Below are 26,727 nucleotides of genomic sequence, written 5' to 3'. Positions count from 1 at the left end.
TCGTACCCTGGGGGGTTGGAGAAAACAGAAATAGGCTTTGCCCTCACTCAACATGGCCACCTTTTGCCTTCGCCCTCATTGAGAAACCGGCCCTTTCGGCTCCCGTTGGGCGCTCCAGCGTTTCAATTGCCCAGAGTAGCCATGGCGGCTATGAGTATACTGCAGCGGGCTTCGGTCACTGCAGTGGCTGCTCTGTCGGGCCGCCGGCTCGGTCCTCGTCTTGGATGCGGGGGTTTCCTCACCCGTGGCTTTCCGAAGACTGTCGGTGGGTGCTAAGCTTTGGGAGAAAGCGCGCTTAGGGGACGTGGAGTGAGAGGTGGGGAACTCTTCCCGGGTGACCTTGGTGAGGTCTGGGAGAAATAAGCGGGCTTGGAGCCGGAGAGACGGGACGTGGTCTTTGTGAGGATACGAGAATTTTCCTAAAGTAATCAGGTCATTCGCGTTTAAATTGTTGCTTAGTATTTGTGAAACACTTTGCCTTGCAACCATTCCAATGGGTGCTAATTTGCGGATGAAGTTGAGGTTCAGAAGGCATGAAGCTGAGACCCACGTCTCTCCGGCACCAGATTCTCTGTCCGTTCCACCTGCACGAGGTACTGGGCCCCCGAGGTTGGAAGGCGGCTGCCCAGGAGCCCGCTGATGCTGAGTGATGGGAGGCGGGTGGAGAGGCTCAGGGTCAACTTTAGTAGGCCCGGTGCCCACACGGTACTTTCAGGGTGCATGAAAATGGTTTAATTTGGATTTCTTTTAAAACCAGAAGAAAAAAAGCCTATAATGTTAGTGAATATGGATTGTATTCGTTTTATATCAACACAGTCAGAAAATTTTAAGATCTTCTTAAAGAGGAAGAGGCACATGAAGGAAAAGTGGCTGGGTCCAGGAAAGTCATAATGCAGTTATGGGGGGGCTAGTTGACTGCTAGGAGAATGAATGATCATAATAGCAAGGCCTCAGGTGCCTTGTATTCAACCTAATTCTTTCAAAGACTCTGCAAGTAAGTACCGTGTTGTTACTCCCATTTTGCTAAGGAAGGAACTGTGACTTGATTGTTACAAAAATACTGCAGTATTGCAACAAATTTATAATAACAGTAGCTAACATCTATTGAACACTTATGTGCCATGTACCATCCTAAGATTTTTTTTAAAGGTATTAATTCATTTAATGCTCTTGATAAATATTCTATAAGCTATCTACCCTATGCAATACAAGTAGATAGAGAGGAAGTGAAGTGTACTCTAAAGCCAAAAAGGTTTCTACCCTCAAAATAACTTTCTCTGTTTACCCCTTTTTTCTTCTTCCAATTTAACTTGAAGTATGTCACTTCACACCATGAGGCATTATACAGAGACTTGTTGCAAAAATGATGGAAAGAACAAATGATGTTCAGCATGTTCAAATGATGTGATATTCAGCAAATTCCCAGCGGGAATTTGAACCCGTTAAAAAAAAAAACTACATATGTTAACACTCTTTGACAAATTCTCTTTGTGAGCCATTTCTGATTACAGATATCCTCTTCAGGGACCCTTGGGTGGCTCAGCGGTTGAGCATCTGCATTTGGCTCCAGTCATGGTCCCAGGGTCCTGGGATCAAGTCCTACATCAGGGTCCCTGCATGGAGCCTGCTTCTCCCTCTGCCTGTGTCTCTGCCTCTCTCTGTGTCTTTCATGAATGAACAAATAAAATGAAATACTCAAATACTCTCTTCAAAGACTCGCTTTGGATAGTATTTAATTATGCCTTGCTGGAGATAATCTCAGGTAAAATCTCACTCCCAGATCCTCTTTATACTTTACTCCCCAGGAAAGGATCTAATAGTTTATACCTTATAGTTACTTTCAAAGGTATTTTGCAGGTGGCCTCATCTGTCACTGTGGAATGAAAGGTTTTAATTTGTTATATTATTGCTTATGTCTGCCTCTATGTGACTGTAAGACCCAGCAGAATAGAGAACTTTGCCTTGTTTTCTTTTCTCTGGACCTAGACTGCCTACGTTCAATTTCTGGCTTCAAACTTCAGTAGCTGTGTGACCTTGGGTCATCCTATCTCGGGAGCTAAGTGGAAGGTATTTAATCGCTTGGAACCTACATTTCTTCATCTTTAAAAAAAGAGAATGTTTATTACAAGTGTGCTTATATTCTGTTGACAGAGAAATAAATATAATGTCTTTCCTATTGACAAGAATTTATAACCCTGAAATATTTCTGGATAGTTTGCATCTTTCTAGATAGCTGTTTTGAAAGGTACTTATCTTTTACCATAAGAACTGCTTTAAAAAAAAAGGGAAATTTTAATGTATCTCACAAGTTGTGAAGGATGAGTGAGAAAATTGACAGCACCTAGACTTAAAAGCATTAGCCTTGGGCAGCCTGGGTGGCTCAGTGGTTTAGCACCACCTTCAGCCCAGGATGTGATCCTGGAGACCCGGGATCAAGTCCCACGTCGGGCTCCCTGCATGGAGCCTGCTTCTCCCTCTGCCTGTCTCTCTCTCTCTCTCTCTCTCTCTCTCTCTGTCTCTCATGAATAAATAATAAAATCTTTAGAGAAAAAAAAAAGCATTAGCCTTAGCCCTGTGGCCACCCCTTTCTTAAACATCTGGTACTGTTACATTATCTTCATTCACCATCATTGAAAACCTTTCTCAGGAAATAAGTAGATACAAGTATTCTATTTAATCAAATTATTTATTGTCATATATCAAAGGATTCCTGAAACGAGCTTAAGTTCTTCCTCAGCTACAGGAGCTTTAATTTGAAGACTGATGTGTGCATATTATGGTTTAAAAAACTGAGAAGAGTATTTAAATGATAAAGCAGTATGGAGTTAATTCAGACATAAAAGTTGGGACATTTTAACTGGATTCTGGATGGTTTTAACAGGTGCAATTAGCAGGAAAGTAGATGTATTTTCTGATAGAACTGAATATGGGGCTCTTGGGATAGGTACATGTTAAGAGAAAAAGCATAAGAAAGGAAAGTTGGGACCTAATTGGGGGAGTGACGGGTCTGAATACAGAACCAAAGTATCTTAAGTCTTTTGTAGGCTGCGGAGAGTGAGTGTTTTAGCAGGAGAGCAACACCAGTAGTGTGTTTTGGGAAAATACTTCTGAATATTGGTTGGCTTATAAGGGGGTGTGGATTACTTAAGCCAGTGAGTGAGGTGAAGAGGGCACAGAAAGAAATGCAAAGCTTGAATCATAGAATCAAGAGGCTTTGTCAACTGATGAGCAAGGGGTAGGTGCAAGGAAGATGAGTGAGATTTTTATCCTGGGTAATTGAGTTGGTGGAGTCATTAACTGGGAATGAGGGAAAGAAAAGGGCCAATTTCCCATTGTTGTGAAGACACAAAATCTACATTATCTTATTTGATCCTCACAAATATCACAACTGTCAAGAACATAACTTTCCAGAGGTTATTTGCATTTTAAAAAATTGATTATTGAAGTTTTAGTTTCATATAGCTAAATGAATACCTAGTTGAGAAACTCCAGGCTTTAGAGAAGATGCATGTTTAGTGGAAGGAGAATCTGAGTTCCAGAAATCCTGGCAGTCACCTGGTTGTAAGCAGTGTTAACCCTAATATTTTTAGATTGTAAGCAGATGGCCTTACCACATCAACAACAAATCATGAAGATTTGGAATATTTGAAAAGAGTTTAGTGCTGTGAAGTATACTTTAGAACAGCTAATAGTAATAATAGTTATTTACTACATTTAATGACATGAATAATTGTTGTTTAACAGTAGAGTAATTGTGTGTAAAAGTAAGCAGTTCACTTTACTAACTGCATTGATATTGCTAGAATGCAGCCACACCAAGCTTTCTTCCATTGTTTTGTTTGTTACATTTTCCATATCTATTAATAGTGTTATTTATTGTCACTAAAGCCGCACAGAGTTTAGTCTATCTCTCTCTCTCTGTTTGGGATGTGTGTTTATGTGTGTATGTCTTTCAGTCTGTTTGCCCGATAGAAAGGAAAAATTGGGAGTACACTGTCTCTTCTGAGTAGATTTAATTTCAGAGAACAAGGAAGGATCCTAACATATAATTTACTTAAGAAATGTAAATTCAACAATGTTTATGGAGCACCTACCATGTGGCAGACATGAAAGAGTACTGGAGATACAGTACTGAATAATACAGTCCTTGACCTGATGAACTTCAACAAAAAAATCAGGCTTAGTGTGTATTGTTCTAAAGGAACTAACAAAATGATGTTAAGGAGGGTGAGGGGGAGGCAGCATTTGATAGGGTAGTCAGAGAAAACCTCTTTGTAGAAATTATATTTGTTCTTGGCCCTGAAGGATGAGATGGGGAGGTAGCTATTCAAAAAGCCTGGGGAAAGTTTTCAGTCCAAGAGGAAAGTAAGTGCAAAAACATGAAGCCTGGAAAGAGTTCTTGGAGTTGGAAGGAAATCATTGAGATTGATAAAGTCCAAAGTTATGCCTTCTTGTTCTAAGGCAGACCATATGTTCAGATTCTTTGAGGAAAAGGAAATTAGAAATCCTCCAGGCCAACCCCCAAAGTATCCTTGTCTCATCCCATTGTTGATAGTTGAATAATAATTCCATAAAGGGGAACTGGTGATGCAGTCCAGTTTTTTTTTTTTTTTTTCAGTTTTTGTTTTTGTTTCTTGTTTGTTTGTCTGCTGTTTTATTTTTTAGTAAGACTAAATTTATTCGGTATCCTAAGTAAAAGTTTCAATTGTAAGTATCCAACAATATAAAAAGTATAAGACAGATTTGTAGATTTTTCTTGTTTTTTTTTTTTTTTAAGATTTTGTTTATTTATTCATAAGAGATACAGGCAGAGGGAGAAGCAGGCTCCGCGCTGAGCAGGGAGCCCGAAGCAGGACTCGATCCCAGGACCCCAGGATCACAACCCAAGCCAAATGCAGATGTTCAACCACTGAGCCACCCAAGCATCTGATTTGTAGGTTTCGAATATATTAACACAAAGTGCATGACTACATACAGTACCTCCTACAGGCAAAGAGGTGGAAGGGGAAGAAGACTGTGGTTGAGGTCTAGTAATACATACATACATACAGAAGTAGTGATGATCCATATTATAATATATTCTACCACCCATACTGTGGCCAAAAGGTACAAAAAAAAAAAAACACCAAAAAACATTTCAAAATAACAGGAGGAAAATGATAATGGCTGGGACTCCTGTGATAAACCTTAAAGTCTGTGGGAGAGCCAACCCAACTCACTGTTGTGATCTGTGCATATGGTGGCTTACAGTTTTTGCCATAAGGAAGAAATATAAAATTTTAAGTTTAGATTAAGATAAAATTATAGGATACTCATAAAAAGTGGCTCATTCCTTAGTGTTATTTATGCAATCCAATTTTAAAGATCCGGTTTTAAAAATAAACACTGAGTCACGTTATTATAAGGTAGGCAGAAGACCCTCCCTTATTATGAAAAGTCTGACCTGATAAGTTTTTCCTGAATGTTCAGAAAAGAGGCATTGAGAGTACTTTGGTTTGGGTTCAGGTAAAAGGCTTTCAAGTGAAGATTTTAGAACTGAAGAGCTCCATGTTCAGGATTTATTGTCTAATATCTCATGGTTTGCAAAGCCTGACTAGAAGAAGCCAAAGTTAAACCAACCTGTTCAGCATTAGCACATACCTCTTTTCTTTTAGTAGAGTTTCACTTTAATAGAGTGAAAAAAACCCCAACTCCTAATAGGTTAAAACAAGTCAAACAATCACTCTACACAGATAAAACCTTCACAGAGGTCAACTGAAGTAATCGAGAGCTAAAACTGAATTGTGCAGATTTTCAATGAAGTCACCAGTCATGTAACACAAACAAAAGTCAATTGTTTACACACTAGACAAGCCCTCTAACTAATGTGCCCCAAGAAGCATTAACCTTTGTTTTCATTTGCATGTGCCGTCTTGAAGACTTACACGTTTTTTTCAGACACTTTACACATTTTTATAGAATGTGATCTCTACATGTGCTAATGCTTTGGTGCTTTTCATTTAGGATTCCTCATCCTAAATCTTGACATTTCCCCAGTGGAGCTTTGATTCGGCTTTAGAAGTTTCATTATAGACTACAGTCTTTTATCAAATATCAATATGGAGGGAGGTGACAAAGGATGCAACATATACAGTCAGGTAACCTCTCCATATATTTAGAAATTACTCCTAAAGGGTATTTGCACCAGAACTTAGTCTGTCCTGCTTCATATTCAGCAGTATAGGTTTGAATCATCAGAACCTTGGCAAAACCTTGTTTTTTCAGAATTATTAACAACTACATCTAGGGGCAAGTCCATACTGAGTTATGACAAATTTATTATCATGAAGGAAAACAAGTATAGCCAGCCATCTTAAATGCCCTAACCACTGCTTCCCGATATAGAAAGACTAAAACTACATGCGTTTATCATACAACAAATCCCATCTCTATCCCCTGAAATTCCCTTAGTTTCATTCATTAGAAGGGGATTTTTTTTTTTAAAAGAAGACTTAAAGAGCACTTTACAGCAGCATTCAGCTTTCCTGTGAAATACTCAGCATCTTAAATATTATGTACACTTCTTTTTTTCTTCTAGTAAGTTAGATATAGGCTTCAGAGTTTATGGAACCAGAGGAGAAATAGCCCATTCAAAACTATTCTAGAAATGGTCTTTTGCAGAATAGCAGGTATCCAAGTTAAAAATAGGGAGGTTTTGTTGCTTTTTCTTTCCAAAATTTAAATCATTTTTGTTCCCTTTCTACCTAAACCTCAGTCTCCACTCCTGCCTGAGTGGAGATGGGCAGAGGCACTGGCCCCTGCTCCTTTGACTTCTCACCAGCTGCTTTCTTATTGCTGCAGCCAGGCTTGAATAGTTGTGTGTCAATGAGGACTTCCCCCAAACGACCTTTAGAGATAATCCCGTAACATATTTTCTGCCTGTTCCAGTATGTGAGATATAAAAAGAGAAAAATTGGCATTGTGTTGAAGCCAGTGGCCATCTCTGTATCCGAACCATCATCTGACTGGTTACTCTAAACAAGGAGATCGAGCTAGGGAGGCCTTGAGGTGGTACTGTGAGCATCAGAATTGTGACATTTAAATTCCTTCTGTAGTTTACTGATACCCTGTTTCTGGATAGAGTTTACACTTTCTTTGATTTCAGTGTAGTCTTCAGACTGGGTCCTGCCCTTGCATCTACCTTGTGGTTTTCAGTTTTTGGTTTTTTGTTTTATTTTGTTTGTTTGTTTGTTTCTGATCCTGCTGGCAATTTCCTCCATCTTTTCACAAGCAGGACACAGGCATTACAGATGTCTTCTGAACGGGTCTCATGCAACCCAAAATAGCTCTGGACGTCCTTTTCATAGCATTTACTGTCAGTGAATCGAGAACTGGAGGATTACCTCTGCAAATACAGCAGCCCTCTATACTTCATCTTTGGCTTATGAAAATCAAACACTGGGCAGCCTGGGTGGCTCAGCGGTTTGGCGCTGCCTTCAGTCCAGGGCCTGATCCTGGATATCCGGGATTGGGTTCCACGTCGGGCTCCCTGCATGGAGCCTGCTTCTTCCTCTGCCTGTGTCTCTGCCTCTTTCTCTTTCTCTCTCTCTGTGTGTGTGTGTGTGTGTGTGTGTGTCTCTCATGAATACATAAATAAAATCTTTAAAAAAAAAAAGAAAGAAAATCAAACACCTTTTCTTCTGGGCAATAGTCTTCCAAAGGCAACCATTCCATGTGCAATAATGTTCCCAGGTGCAGAGTGCACACTAAGCCAGCGCCCCCCTCCAGTCACTCCCTCCTCAATTGCCTTGTCTCTTCAATCTTATTTTGAACCAGTAAAATTGTTAGAAACTTCTTTGTATTAAGTTGAAAATTATCCTTTGACACATTGATCCTGGTTCTTACTTTCAGGTCAACACAGAATAGTGTAAGCCCTTTGTCATGGGATAGCCCTTCAGCTATTTAAAGCACTTACATGGTTTCTACCCACACTTCTTTTTTGTAGGCCAGTTTTAGTTCTTTAAGCTTCACTGAATCATTTTCCAGGTTGTTTGCCATCCTGGTTGCTTAAGATGGTATGTGCTCCAGGTTGTTCCTCTAAAACAGTGTACTCTGGGATGGACACATTTCTGCAGGTGTGGTTAGGAAATGGTGGTGGGTGCTCCTCCTGTTTTGACCCTATACTTCTAGTACATAAAATTAAGCTTGAATTATCTTTGGCCTTCTTGGTAATCACATCACACCAATGACTCTTCTTAAATCTGTGAGCAACTTTTGGGGGATGCAGTCAAGACCTTCCACTTACTATATTTAATCTTTTTGTCAATGTGTACGAAGACTTTGAGGATCCTACTTCATCATCAGTGTAGTAACCACTCTTGAATAGTAGCTTTGTGTCATCAGGAATGCCATTTTCACCTTGTCCAGACTGTCTATAGAAATCTTGACCTCTCAGGGCTATGGAAAGAGCCTTTGGCAGGTTATTGAATTAAGTAATCAGCACTTTTTGAGTGTAATCAATCAATTACCTATTACAAATTCACGTAACTTGCTACTTCTCTTCAACTTATAATGCACTTTCCTCATACTCCCCACACCCACTATCCTGTTTAAATAGGAATTTCTGGGCCTGATACTTTTCTGAGATTGCACCCTGTTTCTTCTCTTTGTTGTCCTTATAATTATAATTATGTTTATTTGTTTCTCACAGCATTTTATAGACTGTAGGCCTAGCATAGGACCTGCACATAGTAGGCATTTATTCAGTTAGTGAGTGGTTTGTGTTGTTATCCAGCCCTTTTTACCCACCTAGTCCACAAAGAATTCTATCTTTCAAATTATTTTCTGAAATACATAATTACTTTGTCACATTTTCTTGTTATTTTATTTTATTTTTTTTTAATTTTTTTTATTTATTTATGATAGTCACACAGAGAGAGAGAGAGAGAGAGGCAGAGACATAGGCAGAGGGAGAAGCAGGCTCCATGCACGTGGGATTCGATCCTGGGTCTCCAGGATCGCGCCCTGGGGCAAAGGCAGGCGCTAAACTGCTGTGCCACCCAGGGATCCCTTTTCTTGTTATTTTAGAAGCATTAATAGTATGAGTTGTACCTAGTGAATTCATGCCAGCTTCTAATTCTCTTATGAATTAACCTCCTAAATTCATTGCAAGCTGCTGTAGGTGATGCCAAAATTAAGAATACAGTTCCTGCCTTTAAGACATTTATATTTCAGTAAGAGCAGGGAAAGCAAGTATGAATATCACTAGAATATACAGCAGTTCAAAGGAGAGATCTTATATGGTTGGGAGGAGGGTTGGTTTCTTAAAGGATAAAATGTCATCTGGGCCTAAAGAATAGATTTCAGGATAGGGGAGGGCATTCCAGACATTTAAGCTTGAACAAAGGATACAAATCAGTTTTTTTTTTTTTTAATTCATGAGAGACACAGGTGGTGGCAGAAGCAGGCTCCTTGCAGGAAACCTGATATGGGGTTTGATCTGGGAACTCCAGGATCATGCCCTGAGCTAAAGGCAGGCACTCAACCACTGAGCCACCCAGGTGTCTAAAGGATACAAATCTTTATGACTTCTATCATGACTGAAATTCCTTTAATGGGAAATTAGTTTTTTATCCTGTAGTGACTCCCATGTGAAATTTCCTTGAATACAATAGAAATAGTATCCTTGGTTTCCCAGTAACAGTGAGATCCTTCCCTGCTTCTAGCAGAAAGAGTTCTCAGTGCTTGCAGTGGTCTTTCCAGATGTCCAGGAAAGGGAGATTGTGTAAAAATAAGATCAGAAGTGAAATTTTGCCTCAGTTTATCTCCAGTAAGGGTTGATTACATACCATTTGATGGAGAATTTGAAGAGGAGAATATTCACAATCAGAAATGGCTTAAAGAGTGATTTTTATCAAGATATGTTAGAGTGTTTAATGGAGATGTGTTGAGTAAATACCTTTCCATCTATTTTGCTGCAAGCCCCAATATATACTGCTTCATCATATGAAATGATACAACTTAAATTTAGTTATTTACTAGCATTAACAAATATTTATTGTAGAGGTAAACAGAGTTAAGTAACCCACCAAGAGTATCTGACCTCCCTGCCTGCTCTGGAAACAAATTCAAATTATTTAGGTATTTCTGGAACGTTGAATAAAAGTAAAGAGAACTATGGTTTACAACAGTATATCAGACTCTGTTTAAAGATACTTTATCTGCTCTGCCTTTACTACTCCAAGTATGTATTTTTATCTTAATTCATATTAAACATCTATGCATATACATTTTCTGATAACCTGATTTTATCTCCGAATATAACAGTATATGTGAGCCTTGTATATAACAGGGTAATTTAATATTTCCAGCTCCTGTGCGACACAGCGGAGACCATGGAAAAAGACTGTTTATCATCAAACCTTCTGAATTCTATGACAGACGTTTTTTGAGTTTAATGGTGAGTTAAAACTTTTGCTAAACTAAACTCTGTACATACACGTGGAATTTTTTTTTCCTATTTAGAAAACATCTTTCATTTTATAAAAGATGTGATTTTATAAATTCATATTTCTTAATAGATATGGCGATTTTGTCGTAATGTCTGATTTGTTACTGAGTTTCTTTTTAAATTAGTGAACCTTCTTCAATAAAAGGATTCATGTGTATTGGAGGTAAAATTTGAGCCATTCCTTTATTCTTAAGATTATGGGGTTTTGAAATATAACCTGTGTTTCCTGCGTGCGTGCACACAAACACACACACACACACACACACACAAACACACATACTCACACATCCCAAAATCTAGAAATTATAAAACTTTTAAAATGGATTCATTTGGGGATAATTATCATATGACTAAAATATTATTTAAGTTACCAAAGAACTCATTGAAAGACTTCTTTAAATAAGTAACTCCATTATTTTGGGTTATGATTTTTTATTTCTGTATTGTTCAGGAACAGTGATTTCAAAGGATCAAGTAGGGTCCTGGCCATATATTTGTATCTCAAGGCTCTATAAGGCAAAGTAGAAGTTGGGAAGATGGAAAATTGTCTAGATAATTTAGACTCTCTGTCACTGTTCCTAGAGCTGTGACCATTTGAGCACTGGCTGCCCTCAAGACCTCTTGCCTGCCCTTTGTACTTAATGTCCCTCTTCATCCTCTTGGTTGAGCTCCCACTTTTCTTGTCATAACCAACTCAAACTCTATAGTTGTTGAAATCAACCAAATGTTTTTACCGTTTTCATCTTAATACAAAAATTTCGCAACTTTTATTACATTGTGTTAATCAGAAAATGAAAAATCACTTAATTATATATTGTATTATGCTTGCAGAATTAATCCTTTTTTTCTTCCATTTTTGGTACCAAATATAGGCGTCTAAAAGAGTAAAAGAAAATCTCAGAAATAAATAATTTGGTATCTATCACATCTCCAATTTGGCAAGTTTATTTCACAGGCAATGTAAAGAAATAAAAAATTGAAGATAATTTGAGAGTAGGGAAAGAGAGGAAATGGTTGTATGAAAACTATTTTTTAATCTCAACAGAAATTCTACATTTTGTTGACTGGGATTCCAGTAGCAATTGGCATAACTTTGGTGAATGTATTTATTGGTAAGTACCGCTCTGACCAGATTGGTAAAATTTTAACACCTAAATTTACACTAATAATAGAAAGAAATTATGGATGTTAGAAAGAAAAGTTATTTCAATAATAAACATAGGGTTGGGATTTTATTTTATAGTAACCAGATCTCAACTGCAATAGTGTATAATTTTTTTAAAACTTTTTTTTTCCTCCAAAAACCTTTAAGGTCATTAACTCTGTGGAGGCCACAAATGGCTTCAGAGAGCCCTGTTTTCCTCTTCTTTGTAATTTTCCAAACCAGCTTTGACAAGTCCGAATAAGGAAAATAGAAAAAGATAGAGGTAGAAGAGAGGCTGAGGGATGGAAGAATTTTTTTTTATCCATCTTGGGACATAGAAAATTATAATCTTCTAAAAAGGAATGAAACTGTGAAAGATAGCTAATGTTAGATTTTCATGGGAAATTCTGCCCAAAGTACTTCTAACATCTTGAATCCTAAAATGTTTTGTCTAGTAGTGATAGGGAAAACCAGAAGGAATAATGTCTTTTTTTTAAATTTTGTTACACTATATTAAATTGTGAAGCTCTTACATAATTGCCCATTGGCAATGCCTTACACATAGGAGACATCTAAAAAAGTACCTAATGAATGAAATCTTTTTCAACCATATTAAAGTGATTAAAATACAATCTTTAAACAATGTGGGGGGATCCCTGGGTGGCGCAGTGGTTTAGCGCCTGCCTTTGGCCCAGGGCGTGATCCTGGAGACCCGGGATCGAATCCCACGTCAGGCTCCCGGTGCATGGAGCCTGCTTCTCCCTCTGCCTATGTCTCTGCCTCTCTCTCTCTCTCTGTGTGTGACTATCATAAATAAATAAAAATTTAAAAAAAAGAAAAAAAAAAGATACTTTATAAAAAAAATTAAAAATAAAAAAATAAACAATGTGGGGCTGTCAACCCCCTGATCAGTCAGAAATCATATATAATTTTTTATTCCCCCAATACTTTATTAATAGCCTATAGTTGACCAGAAGCCTTATCAATAACATGAAGAGTTGAATAACACATACTTTGAATATTTTTTGTATTATATACTGTATTTTTTTTTTTAAGATTTTTATTTATTTATTCATGAGAGACACAGAGAGAGAGGCAGAGACACAGGCAGAGGGAGAAGCAGGCTCTATGCAGGGAGCCCAACGTAAGGACTTGATACCAGGTCTCCAGGATCAGGCCCTGGGCTGAAGGCGGCGCTAAACTGCTGAGCCACCCAGGCTGCCCTGTATACTGTATTCTTATAATAAAGTGTCTGACTGTTGGTTTTGGCTCGGGTCATGATCTTCTGGTTTTGAGATCCAGCCCTGCATCAGACTTGGCACTCAGCAGGGAGTCTGCTACTCTCCTTCTCCCTCTTCCTCTGCCCCTCCCCACCCATGCATATGCTCGCTTGCTCTCTCTCTCTTTCTCTCTCTCTCTCTCTTTCTCTCTCAAATACATAAATAAAAATTTAAAAGTAAGCTAGAGAAAAAAGTTATTAAGAAAGTCATAGGGATGCCTGGGTGGCTCAGCAGTTGACTCGGTTCAGGTCATGATCCCAGGATCCCGGGATTGAGTCCCACGTCGGGCTCCCTATAGGGAGCCTGCTTTTGCCTCTGTGTGTCTCTCATGAATAAATAAATAAAATCTTTAAAAAAATGATAACAACAAACCATAAGAAGTTAGCTTCTGACTTAAATAGTGAAGAATTAAGATTATAAACTCCTGATACTAAAATTGGACATCAATGTTTTCTCTTACTAGGTGAAGCTGAGTTAGCAGAAATTCCAGAAGGTTACATCCCAGAACACTGGGAATATTTTAAGGTTGGTATATGTTATTAAAAGTTACTTTCTGTTAAGTTGTTTTATCAGTGCACTGATTAATGTCTTCATTTAGCAATGATGGTATTGTTTTATAATAAGTTTTTGCTATCAACTAGATGATACATTTTGTGCTTACTTTTTACAAGCAACTTTTGATAATTTTGTTTCATTACTTTAAGCTTTATGATTTTTTAAAGAATGACTCTGCAGTGTGTTTCCCTCCTAGCAGAGTAACAGTCAGAATTTATCCTAAGTTCAATGCCATAGGAAAGATTTTACTTGTGCTAATGCTAGCTGTTCTTTATTGAGCAGCTACTGTGTAGCAGGTACTATGGTAGTGTTTTGCAAATATTGTCTTATTCCATATGAAATGTGCTATTATTATTCCCAATTCAGAGATGAAGAGACTGAAACTTAAAAGAGGGTAAGTGACCTGTCCAAGAAGTATGGCCAGTATTGGAACTTAGGCAGGCCTGAGCCCACAGCCTGTACTATCAGTCATTTTATCACACTGTCACTGCTGCTAAAACCCAAAGTTAATTCTATTACTTGTCTTTATAAGTGTTATAGTGAGATGGCCTTGATTAAATACTATCATGTTTTATTATCTGAATGAACTATATTTCAGAAAATAAATGTATCATTATTGCACCTTAAGGCAAGCCATACAGGTAGTTTATGCTGAGAGAAGAAACTTCAGTTTTTAATCCCCAAACTCTGGGTTTGGCTCCTAAATCTACCACTTAAGATACTCACTGCAGTATACTGGCAAAGAGCATAGGTTTTAGAGTCAGACCTCGTTTGAGTCCGGATGCTGGCACTTAGTAACTGTATAACTTTGTACAATTTGTTCATCTATAAAATGGGAACAAAAATAGTATCCATCTAATGGATTGAAAGTATTTAAAATACATATAAAGTAGTTGGCATTTAGTAAGCATTATTGGTTTACCTGAAATGGCCATTTTAAAGAATAGTAAACTGGAAGAACAAAGTACTATTCAGAAAATAAACAAATTTTCTCTTTTAGCATCCTATATCAAGATGGATTGCCCGAACTTTCTTTGATAGCCCTGAAAAGAATTATGAAAAAACAATGGCTATCCTTCAAATTGAAGCTGAAAAGGCTGATTTACGGTAAGGAGGGGAAAAAAAGATGTGCAGGGGGTAAGGAAGAAAACCCTTTCTTACCATTGCAAGCCACAAGAAAAAATTTAATAAACTATATCAGCACAATTAGATGCTCCATGGAAAGGGATGAAAATAGGGAGGAAATTAGCCTATTTACAGTAGAGTTTATGAGTCAAAGACCGAGAGACTTACTAATTGATAATATCAGAGTAAAAGAATTCTTTTTAAAATATCACACTCTTAAATGCAAGGCAGCCATCTCCTCCCTCTATCCCCAATCCCCAATTTCCTTTTGTCTTCTACCTAACCTCATTTTTTTTCTGCCTAACCTCATTCTTAAAGGTGACTACTATTTAGTTATTTCTTAAATCTTTCTAAAAAAAAGTTATGTATTAAAAATATATATTAACACAAATAGAATCCTCTTATAAACACTGTTTCACTTAAATACAGCTCAATGGTTTTTCTATAATGGCATATCCCATTTGTTTTAATGACTGCATCATATATTTCACTGGGTAGATGTGCCTTAATTTTTTTAACCAGTACACATAGTGTTGTGAATATCCTCATATATAGATTTCTGCGTATTTATTTAGTGTATCTGAAATATAAATTCCTAGCAGTGGCACTGATATACCAAATGTCATATGTTTTAAATTTTATTTTATTTATTCTTTTTTTTTTTTTTAGATTTTATTTATTTATTCATGAGAGACACACACACACAGAGAGAGAGAGAGAGAGAGAGAGAGGCAGAGACACAGGCAGAGGGAGAAGCAGACTCCATGTGGGGAGCCTGATGTGGGACTCGATCCCGGGTCTCCAGGATCAGGCCCTGGACTGAAGGTGGCACTAAACCGCTGAGCCACCTGGGCTGCCCATGTTTTAAATTTTAGATAGTTGTTGCCAAACTCTTCCAAAAAGTTGTACCAGTTGTTTTTTTCTGCCACCAATACACGATAATTTGTTTTCCATACCTTTCCCTCTAAATGAAATTTATCAAACCTAAGCATTTTGCTGATAAGATAGTTGAATTTGTAAGTTTGAGTATTTTTTCATCTATCTATTGTTTGTATTTGTTTTCCTGTAAATTGCCCATTTTTCTACTAACTTACACATTTAACTAAAATATCTCTTTGGTTGTTTTCTTTTTCTTTCTTTTTAAGATTTTGTTTATTTATGAGAGACAGAGAGAGGGGTAGAGACATAGGCAAAGGGAGGAAGCAGACTCCCTGCAGGGATCCACGGACTCCAGGATCACACCTTGAGCGGAAGGCAGATGCTCAACCGCTGAGCCACCCAGGCATCCGTCTCTTTTTGGTTTTGTTGCAGTTGTTTTCCCAATTTGCATTTGTCTTCTGATAGTGTAAAATTTTTTGCAAAGTGTTTTTATGTTTCAGATAATGAAAATATAGTAGTAGCTAGTATGTTTCTCAACACTTACTATATATTAGTATTTTAATTATTTTGTATATATTTACTCATTTAATTATTGTCAGGTTTCTCAGTCTTTTTCTTTTTTTAATTATTTTTTTAAGATTTTATTTATTCATGAGAAGCATAGAAAGAGAGGCAGAGACATAGGGAGAGGGAGGAGGAGGCTCCGTGCAGGGAGCCTGATGCTGGACTTGATCCTGGGCCAAAGGCAGACCTTAGGCAAAAGGCAGACGCTCAACCACTGAGCCACCCATGTCCCCATCAGTCTTTTTCTTTAGCTTTTGGGATTTTGTGTCATGGAATGGTCTCTGATAGTAATGAAATAAGCAAATATGTAAGTCCAATTTTTTTTTTAAGATTTTATTTCTTTATTCATGAGAGAGGCAGAGACACAGGCAGAAGGAGAAGTAGACTCTATGCAAGGAGCCTGATGTGGGACTCGATCCTGGGTGTCTGGGATCATGACCTGAGCCAAAGGCAAACGTTTAACCACTGAGCCACCCAGGCATCCTCAAATTCTTTTTTTTTTTAATGTTCATGTTTCCTTTGGTACTTTTAAATATCATCCTGAGATTTATGTTAGTGTTTGTAGTGAGGTTTACATACAGTCACATGTACCCATTAAATTTGATGGGTTTTTAACAAAGGTAAATAGCTGTGTAACCATCACACTCAAGGTCATTTTGATCACCTGATAAGCTTCTTTGCTGTCCTTTACAGTCATTTCCCATCCCCTACTCTTAGCCCTAGTCTACCATTGATCTGCTTTCTCTTTATTCTCTTTTAACTTTGTAGTTTATAAAAATTGGTACAATATTTTAAAAGTATTTAAATGATTAAAAGAATATACAATTGGCCTGTTTTCTAGATTTGTAATTATATGTATATATAATTACCGTATGGAATTGTTATTAAGTATTTAAGAGCTTAGAATAGCAATATGGCTCCTACTTAGTAACATTGGACTTTTTTGAACTTTAGACATATACCACATCTCTATTTACTATATACAGATTTTCATCATTCTTTTCAACAGGTGCCTAGTAGTCTATTCTAAGGGTGAAACATAATTTATTTAACCAGTGCTTTTGATGAATATCTTCATATTTGTATTTTGGATAATTATATTCTAAAGAGTAGAAAAAAGGATAATATGAAGATACACAATCCAAAAAAAAAAAAAAAGAAAGATAACTCTTTTAGAGTATACAAAGGTTTGTAATCTTTCATAGATAGGGGGTAGGGTTAGTGAGCTGGTTAAAGTTAATAAAGTGAATTATTTAACTGATAAATTTCCAGTCATATGAAAAATTTAATATGTAGTCTATAAAAATGGAGATGAGAAAAGACTATTTCATTTTTAATTTGTTTTTGTATCTTTCAAGTTTTTACTTAAATTCTAGTTAGTTAACATATAGTGTAATACTGATTTCAGGAGTAGAATGTAGTGATTAATCATTTATATATAACACCTAGTGTTCAACACAAGTGCACTTCTTAATCCCCATCACCCATTTAGCCCACGTCCCACCCGCCTCCCCTCCTATAACTCTCAGTTTGTTCTCTATAGTTAAGAGTTTTTTAGGTTTACTTCAGAGAGGGATTATTTCAGGAATACGTGATCTCGAGGTTTTCTAAGAGGCAAGGAGATGGGAAATGCATTACCACTATCCAAGTGAAAGTGATCAGTCCAGATAAAGAGCAGGGACAGGAGGAGAGAAGAGATTGATTATCAATGCAAGTGGTATTTGTTGGCTAACTACCTATGCAAGATAATGAAAGTAAAAAATGAGTCCCAAATTTTCCTTATAGGTACATTTCAGATATATGCATACGAATCTATGGAGGTACATTATTACTTTACATAAATTACTTAGAGAATACTTTACACAAAAGTATTATCTAAAGTATTTTAGGGTACCTGGGTGGCTCAGTGGTTGAGCAGCTGCCTTTGGCTAGGGTTGTGATCCTGGGGTCCTAGGATCGAGTTCCGCATCAGACTCCCTGAATGGAACCTGCTTCTCCCTATGCCTATTATCTCTGCCTCTCTCTCTGTGTGTGTCTTTAATGAATAAATAAATAAAGTCTTTAAAAAAAATTAAAGTATTTTAGATAATACTTTACACAAAAGCAAAAGATCTAGTGGTTATTCTTTATGAAGATAATTTGTTAACTTTGCAATTGGAAATGCTGGACTCACAATATTGCTATTCTGTTTGTTATAGGTTAAAGGAGCTGGAAGTGCGAAGGTTGATGCGTGCAAGAGGTGATGGTCCCTGGTATCAGTATCCAACTGTTGATAAGGCACTGATTGATTATTCTCCAAAAGCAACTCCTGATAACTAATCTTTTACTTCTCTAATACAAACTGTATTCTCTTTAGGGGAAAAATCAATAAATATATTCTGTATTTTTGCTCACATGATGAATAAAAGATCTTCCATTGTTCTGTTTCTCCACATTGGTTCAGATTAAGACTTCTGTGTGGGATTTCAATTTTTTTTTTCTTTTTTTTGCTTTATTGAGGCATAATTGACAGAATTGTAAGATTTGAAGTGTACATTGTGATGATTTGATATATATTGTGAAAGGCAGAATAAGACTTTTGATTTGTCTTTTAAGAAGGTTTGTTAAATAATAAAACCTTGGGCAAATAGGAATTTATGAACTCCTAAGGGTGTGACTTTGAAAGTGTTGTCTGATAATTGAAAGTTAGAGAAGTCTAATTATGTTAAATATCAAGAAATGTAGTAGTTTACATACATGCCTAGATTATTCAGAGGTGATTCAGAATTTTAAATTACATAATTATTGAACTACATAAACATTAACATCTTAATAAACAATTTCTCAGTGAACAAATCTCAGATATTTTCATGTTTTCTGCCATTACACTTATTTTTTGTCACTGAAGTGATTTTTATTGAATATAGTTGTCAATGTTACCTTAGTTTCAGATGTGGTATAGTATATTAGGCTTTTTAAATGCATACACACTTACACCCCTTTTCTTAGATGCTATCTCTTAAGCTTCCTGGAGTTCTTTTTTTGTAAGCACAAGGTAAAATGAGTACTGCAAAGATTATAAAATGTGAGTAAAAGCTAAAATAATGGCTGTCATTTATTAAGCATTTACGGTTTGCTAACTACTGTGCTAAATGATTGTATTTTTTCACATTGATTTGGAAATACCTTACAGGGTACTATCACTTTATGTTTTACAGATGAGAAATTGAGGCTTAGAGATTTTAAATACATAATATTTACAAAAATAAAAATTTGCACTTCAACTTCCAGAATGACTTTTAGCTTCAAAAATCCATTGTTTTCAGGAAATACCTTTTGTGCCCTGGGGACATTTAGGGCCCTTTACAATCTAGATAGGATCCTCTGGAGTATTTGCATTTTCCTATTTTCCCAGAAGAGGGCTGCCTCACCCAACTACTTCCAGATTTCATTCTGAAGATTCCACATGCAGTCCAATTACCAACTCTTAATTCTAACAAAGGATATGAAAGAAGGGCATGCTGTCCCTAAGCCTCTGTAGGAGAGGGGTAAGGAGAGTGGAAGCAGATAGGTCTTGAGAATGGTAATTGTAAATAATGCTACATTTAATGTACATTTATGTTAACCTTTTTTTAGAGTTTACAGGTTATTTTCTGGCATTACTAGGTTTTATTTTCTCCTTTCTACTAATATAGATGTAAGAAACATAACAGAAATATTGAAAGCATAAGAAATACTATGAGTGCCACTACCCATAAAAAAATTTGAGAAAGTTCCTTCAGTCATCCTTTTATTATATTAACATAGCTGGGATCATATGAATTTTTTTTAAGGTTTGAAAGTGTTTCTTAAAGGAAAATGTTAGTAAAGCTAGTATATATATGTTTATGTTGATTTTTATGTAATTTTTTTCTAATTCAAATACTTAAAGCTTATTCTGTGTTAGTCACTATGATATAGGCAAGGGATAAAGTGGTCATCACAGTAGACACATTTCCTCCCAAGAGTTTACTCTTTAGTACAGATGGTAGACATTAAAGCAGAAATTTTTTTTTTTAATTTGTTTATTCATTCATGTGAGAGAGGCACAGAGAGAGAGGCAGAGACATAGGCAGAGGGAGAAGCAGGCTCCTCGCAGGGAGCCCGATATGAGACCCGATCCCAGATCCCAGGATCACGCCCTGAGTTGAAAGCAGATGCTCAACCGCTGAGCCACCCAGGTGTCCCAAAGCAGAAATTATATGCATTGAGTTTGGTAGGAAGAACAGTACTGTAGCAACCTGTGGGATCTCAAGCTAGCCTAAGGCAACATGGAATGATTGTAAGCTTGTTTCATAGCATCTGGAACATGGTAGACACTGAGTAAAGATTAGCTGAGTGAATGATACGTGGATTTAACATTGTTTGGGGTTATCTTTATCTTTTTTCTTCTGCAATTCTACAGAGCCCAGCCTGGTGTAAAAAGGCATGGGCTTGCTTGAATTGAGCAGACCTCAGACTAAATCCTGAGCTTGCTAATTACAGGGACAGTAATGATGACTTCAGTCTTCTTGGTATCTGCTCCATGTGCCAGATACTAAACTAGGAACTTTATGTTTATCTTCCCTTCTAATATTGGGAAATTTCCTTCACTGCTTTGAGCCCTCTTTCTAAAAGATGATCTTCATCCCCTGGTAGTGTAAAGATCACTGGGACAATGTATGTCAAGTGCCTACTACACTAGTAAATGTAAAGAGGTAATAAAGATCTCTCTGTCAACTAAAATGGTCCAGGGATCCCTGGGTGGCGCAGCGGTTTAGCGCCTGCCTTTGGCCCAGGGCGCAATCCTGGAGACCTGGGATCGAATCCCACGTCGGGCTCCCTGCATGGAGCCTGCTTCTCCCTCTGCCTATGTCTCTGCCTCTCTCTCTCTCTCTCTGTGTGTGTGACTATCATGAATAAATAAATAAAATCTAAAAAAAAAAAAAAGTGGTCCACTCCTTTTTCAAGAAAATTACTAAACATCCCATATTGTCTCTGCTTAAAGCCTATTGACTTCAAAGAGTAATGGACTTACAGGTAGAATAGAGCCAATGGGGGGATGCCTGGGTGGCTCAGCGGTTGAGCGTTTGCCTTGGCCTCAGGGTGTGATCCCTAGTCCAGGGATCGAGTCCCACATTGGGCTCCCTGGGAGGAGCCTGCTTCTCCCTCTGTCTGTGTCTCTGCCTCTCTCTGTGTATCTCTTATGAATAACATTTTTTAAAAACATGGAAAAAGTCCAAATTCTAGGATGTAAATTAACCATACTATTCTGTTTAGAAACAAATACACTGTTGGAGATCAAAAAAGTGTTAGCAGTAAATTCCTGGGTTCAATCTCTTATGTCACTGTTTTTCAAATTTCAGTCCTTGATTTTATACATTCCTATTTTCCCTCCATATATGATATATACTTTGTATTCTCTTTATTTATTTTTTTTAAGATTTTATTTATTTATTCATGAGAGACCGAGAGGCAGAGACACAGGGAGAAGCAGGCTCCATGCAGGGAGCCCGACATGGGACTTCATCCCAGGTCTCCAGGATCACACCCCGGGCTGAAGACAGGCGCCAACCCGGGTCTTCAGGATCACACCCCGGGCTGAAGACAGGCGCCAAACCGCTGAACCACCTGGGCTGCCCTATATTCTCTTTAAATTGATCTTTTTAAACTTTTAAGTTTGAAAAAAGAAATGTTAGGACTATTAATTGGTCCCTTGTCATAATTAAAAAGTAATCATAGGGATCCCTGGGTGGCGCAGCGGTTTGGCGCCTGCCTTTGGCCCGGGGCGCGATCCTGGAAACCCGGGATCGAATCCCACGTCGGGCTCCCGGTGCATGGAGCCTGCTTCTCCATCTGCCTATGTCTCTGCTTCTCTCTCTCTCACTGTGTGCCTATCATAAATAAATAAAATTAAAAAAAAAAAGTAATCATAGATATAACTATTATACTTTGTTTTTTAGATTCACATATAAGTGAAGTCAGTATTTCTCTTTCTCTGATTTATTTCATTTAGTATAATACCCTCTAGGCACATCCATACTGTTACAAATGGCAAGAATTCATTCTTTTTTATGGCTAATATTTCATTTTATATAAATGTCACATCTGCTTTATCTATTCATCCATGAATGGATATTTTGGTTGCTTCTATATCTTGGCTATTGTAAATAATGCTGCAATGAATATACTAATGTATATGTCTTTTTGAATTAGAGTGTTCATTTTCTTTGGATAAATACCTGGAAGTGGAATTGCTGAATTATATGGTACTTACATATAACTGAATGATACTTACATATAACTGACTGAACCACCCAGGTGCCCCTCTTTCCATGCATCCTTAATTGGTTCTTTAGAATAACCTCCCAGCAGGGAGGTTTTAGTTAGAGTGTATTTTCAGGCTTTTGGTACATATTTCAAAGTTGTCCTCCTGTTCATGTTGAACCAATTCACACTTCCATAGGCCTCATAAGAGGACATCAATTTTCTCAAGGCCCCAAGGTATAAAGTCCTCAAGTACAATTTTGTCACCCTGATGGTACAATTTTGTGGCAAATAGTTTCTTTTGACACTATAGTTCTCAACATACTATTTCCTGCTCAGCACAGACCTTGTACCTTTGCTCAGCATTCCAGATCTTCGCATTTGACACTGTTTACTAAACTGCTTGATGTCTTCATTGAATTGTAATAAAAGATGATTAAGGCCCACAAAACACACTTCTTCAGGAAGAAGTCTTCGGTTCTCTGCTGGTGTTTAAATGTGTCTTCCATTTCTTTGAACGTAATAATCAGAGTTATTTTATAGTCTGTGTTTGAGAATTCAAGTACTTAAAGTCTCGCAGGTATGTCTTTTTGTATTGGTTTTAGCTGTCATCACTAATCATGCTTTTCCTTGTGTGCCCGATGTTTTTTTTACTGTGCACTTTTGATTTTCCTTGCGTTTGCTTCTGTCACTCATTGCCAGTCCAAATCATGTTACAGATGAAATTGGTCTCCACGGACACAGTTGGGCCCCACTTGTATCCAGCAATGTTAGAATGGGGCACTGATACAACATCTGAGGTAACCAATTCACAAATGCTGACACTGTTGTAGAATCCCTACGGCAAAGAAGAGTGTCAGGCATTTGACATTTGGGGTTGTAGGTGCTGCCTTTATCAAACACCTGCTGGGTGACTGACCTAAGGAGACATTCAACATGCTCAGTAATATGGCTTTGCTGTATTCCATTTTGATTTGTTTTGATCAGAGGCACATCCCTCAGGCTTTCCATCATGCCCCTGAGACCTTGGTTGTGATTTTCAAGACTGAAAGAAGGAAGTCTTCCCAGCCCCAGACCGTGTGTTTTTTGTCCTCCCTGCCCCCCCCCACACACACACCGTCCCCAGACTGTGTTTTGGACTGACTGTGTGACTTTGCATGGAGCTATGGCATGAACACAGGCAGTGGCTGGCAAGCTGCATGTCTCTCATCTCAAGGAGTCTTTGGAAAATATGAAGTCCACCTTACCCTGGAGATGAGGCCATAGTTTCTCCCTAGCAGGGTTGTTTTCCAGATATTGTTCCATTGTTTTGTGTATCGTGAAGGGAAACATGGTTCTGTTGCATTTACTTGAAGACCACATTTTTTTGCTCCAATAGCTAAATACTTTAGATAGTTTTGCAAAAGTTGGATTTTTGGGGCACCTGGATGGCTCAGTGGTTAAGTGTCTGTCTTTGGCTTAGGTCGTGATCCTGGGATCCTGGGATTGAGTCCCACATTAGGATTTCCACAGGGAGCCTGCTTCTCCCTCTGCCTATGTCTCTGCCTCTCTTTCCGTGTCTCTCATGAATAAATAAATTTTTTTTAAAAGTTGGATTTTTAAGGAAATGGGAGGTTTTCAGACTTCTCTGGACTTCCTGTCAGCAACCAGCACTGACATGAAATTCAAAGATGATATCATGCTCACAGGAATGCCTAGGGATAGGAAGCAGTTTATTTATTTATTTATTTATTTATTTATTTATTTTTATTTTATTTTAAGCCAATGATAAAAAGGACGTACTGTGTTTTAGGAAATAATGGAATAATAGATGCTAAAACATATCCTGATTCAGGGATAGGGTTTAGGACTTAAAAATGAGTGAAATAGGGAAAGGTTGTCAAAAGGATACAAACTTTCAGCTATAAGGTGTATAAAGACTGAGGATCTAATGTGTAACATGGTGACCATAGTTGATAACACTGTATTGTACTTAAAATAAAAAAAAAAATAATAGAAAAAAATATATATAATAGAAGTAGGGAAAGTTTCCAGGAAGAAAAATCAGATCATTTATAAGGCAGGAAAACCAAGCTTGCTTCAGGTATCACATGTTCCCTTTTTTAAAAATTATTTCTGCCTAGCCATCCATCCACCTTTTAATCTATAGACATACACAGATAGCTACCTCTTATTAACAATGGTAGTTCTGAGTGTAAGAATTTTGGATTATTTGTGTGCTTTACTTTTTGTAACTTTGTTTTGTCTCAGTGTTTTCACATTGTTTCTGTTAGGACTAAGATGGTGGAAAAAATATAAGAATCATTCAATATAGGGGTTTGTGAAGATTAAATGATACATCACATATATAGCCCCTGGTGTAGTAGAAGCTCAATATGTTATCACTCTCTTTCTAATTCTCTTCCTCTTTTCCTTCCCCCTTTCCTCCTCTTCCTCATCCTTTTATTGTCCTTTACCTTCTTCTTCTCTTGATGGTCTCATAGGACAAAGTTTTCTTGAGAAATGTTTATATATTTAAGCTGTTCTTGCAAACTACTTAATTTTATGGGGCTGTCCATGTGACACTGAAAATGTTACAGTATGGTTTATAACAAGTGACACCCTGTGTACCTATCAGAAGTGTCATTATTACATCTTGACTCCCTCGGTACTTTGGAGCTCTCTCCCAGTGTGGTCTTTTGCCATGGCATCCTTTCTGAAGGGTTTAGGAGATATCTAAGTTAAATATATATATATATATATATATATTATATATAATATAATATATATATATATATATATATATATATATATTTTTTTTTACTTTGAAAGATTGTAATATATTCTCTGGAAAACATTCAGCAGTACGAAAGCCCTCCCTGGGCCCTCCCGCCCTCTCACGGGTCCACAACTGGTGGAACGGTCCGGAAATCCTTGAGCTCTGGAAAGGTCCCTGGTTAGTCCTTGGGAGACACAGGTGGCTCTATATTGGAAGAACCTGCTCAAGTACGGTTCTTGACGTCTGGGGAATCCTTTCGGGGAAGATTACTTCAAACTCAATAATGAGGTCCCCACGTTTCTCGGGTGTTTTGGGGAGGGGGAGGCCTTCTCCAGGAACTTTTCGCCGCATGCCAGGCCTGATGACGTCTTTAAACACGACGGGGATGCTCCTGCCATCCAGAGTGGGTACATTCACCGTGCAGCCACACAGAGCCTCCCGAAGGCTGATCCTGGCTGGGTAAAAATATAAAATATTTTTAATATAAAATATTTTTTATATATAAAAATATATATATGGCAATGAAAGAAGAAGGAAAGAAAAAGTGCAATTTTTGTATAACTTTTTTTATCTTCTGAACACTTTACAGATGAAGAGACATAGTAGTTGTGGATTGATTCAGGTGACATAGGGAGGAAGTACAGCTGGATAGCTATAGCTAGGAGTAGAGTGCTGGCCTTCGCTCTCCCACATCAGTGTCCTGTTGATTTTTAGTTTGCAAATTCTCTCACAAAATGTGATTTATTTGGCTTCCCCCTGGTTTAGTCATTTCTTGCTTCGTGCCCTCTCACCCACCACATGATCCTACCAGCAGTGTCACCAGTGCCACCAGCCTCATCTTCCTCAAAGTTCAGATTCATGTGTGCTACTTCCCTACTCACCCTTTTCAGTGGCCCTTCACTGCCTGTAAGGAAGAAACCCAGTGTCCTTGCCCTGCTCTAGTCTGCCTGCAATGTCATTTTCTTTTCAATGATAAACTTCCCACATCCTTGATCCTTGCCAAACCAGTCCGTCCTTTAAATTTATTTGGTGCATTTTCCCAGTACGCTGGTTATTATCTGTGTCATGCAGTTGACAACTAACCATGTGTATATCATTCATGGAATATTGCATCTTAGGTAGCAATGGGAAAATGCACGGACTTACACATCTATCAACTATAATTTGGGCATCTATGATGCATCCGTCATGAGATGCTGGGAGGTAGGAGTTGAAAGACTAACAGGTAATGTGTAGAAGAAAGTATAGTCCCTTTTTAGTAAAGAAGTAGAAAGGTAATTCAAGTTGCATTAATTTCTTATGGCTGCTGTAACCAATTACCACAAATGTGATGGCTTAAAAATGACAGAATGTATTTTTTTTTCACAGTTCTAGAGGCCAAGCCTAAAGTCAGTATTACTGAGCTGAAGTTAAGGTGTTGCCAGGACCATGCTCCTATGGAAGCTCCAAGAGAGAGTTTGTCCTTGCCTCTTCCAGCTTCTGGTGGCTGCCAGCATTCGTTGGCTTGTAGCCATATCAGTCTGATCTTTGCCGGTGTCATCATATTGCCATTTCTTCTTCCGTGTGTGTCAAGGCTCATTCAGCCCATCTCTTATAAGGACATTTGTGATCACATTTAGGACCCACCTAGATAATTTAGTATAATCTCTCCATCTCAGGATCTTTAATT

General features: G+C 37.7%; 1 protein-coding gene and 1 pseudogene across 1 annotated transcript; one reads left to right on the top strand and one right to left on the bottom strand.

Annotated features, from left to right (window-relative positions):
- Positions 1-46: 46 nt before the first annotated feature.
- Positions 47-18,468, top strand: NDUFB5 (NADH:ubiquinone oxidoreductase subunit B5). Its single transcript, XM_041731962.1, has 6 exons — positions 47-265; positions 10,350-10,438; positions 11,535-11,601; positions 13,377-13,438; positions 14,469-14,575; positions 18,235-18,468. The coding sequence occupies exons 1-6, from the start codon at positions 142-144 to the stop codon at positions 18,353-18,355; spliced, it is 570 nt and encodes a 189-aa protein (XP_041587896.1). The 5' UTR covers positions 47-141; the 3' UTR covers positions 18,356-18,468.
- On the bottom strand, positions 6,399-8,565 carry LOC121477593 (annotated as a pseudogene).
- Positions 18,469-26,727: the final 8,259 nt, after the last annotated feature.

Source organism: Vulpes lagopus, chromosome 17 (genome assembly GCF_018345385.1).
Source record: "Vulpes lagopus strain Blue_001 chromosome 17, ASM1834538v1, whole genome shotgun sequence".
Lineage (NCBI taxonomy): Eukaryota > Metazoa > Chordata > Mammalia > Carnivora > Canidae > Vulpes > Vulpes lagopus.
This window is presented reverse-complemented; position numbering and strand designations above follow the sequence as displayed.

What these genes read in the sequence shown, in the direction of transcription:
- NDUFB5 (XM_041731962.1), top strand. Translation starts at nt 142, where the DNA reads ATGGCGGCTATGAGTATACTGCAGCGGGCTTCGGTCACTGCAGTGGCT. An exon ending in TGGCTTTCCGAAGACTGTCG is followed by an intron (nt 266 to 10,349) that starts GTGGGTGCTAAG and finishes TAATATTTCCAG; the next exon opens with CTCCTGTGCGACACAGCGGA. An exon ending in GACGTTTTTTGAGTTTAATG is followed by an intron (nt 10,439 to 11,534) that starts GTGAGTTAAAAC and finishes TAATCTCAACAG; the next exon opens with AAATTCTACATTTTGTTGAC.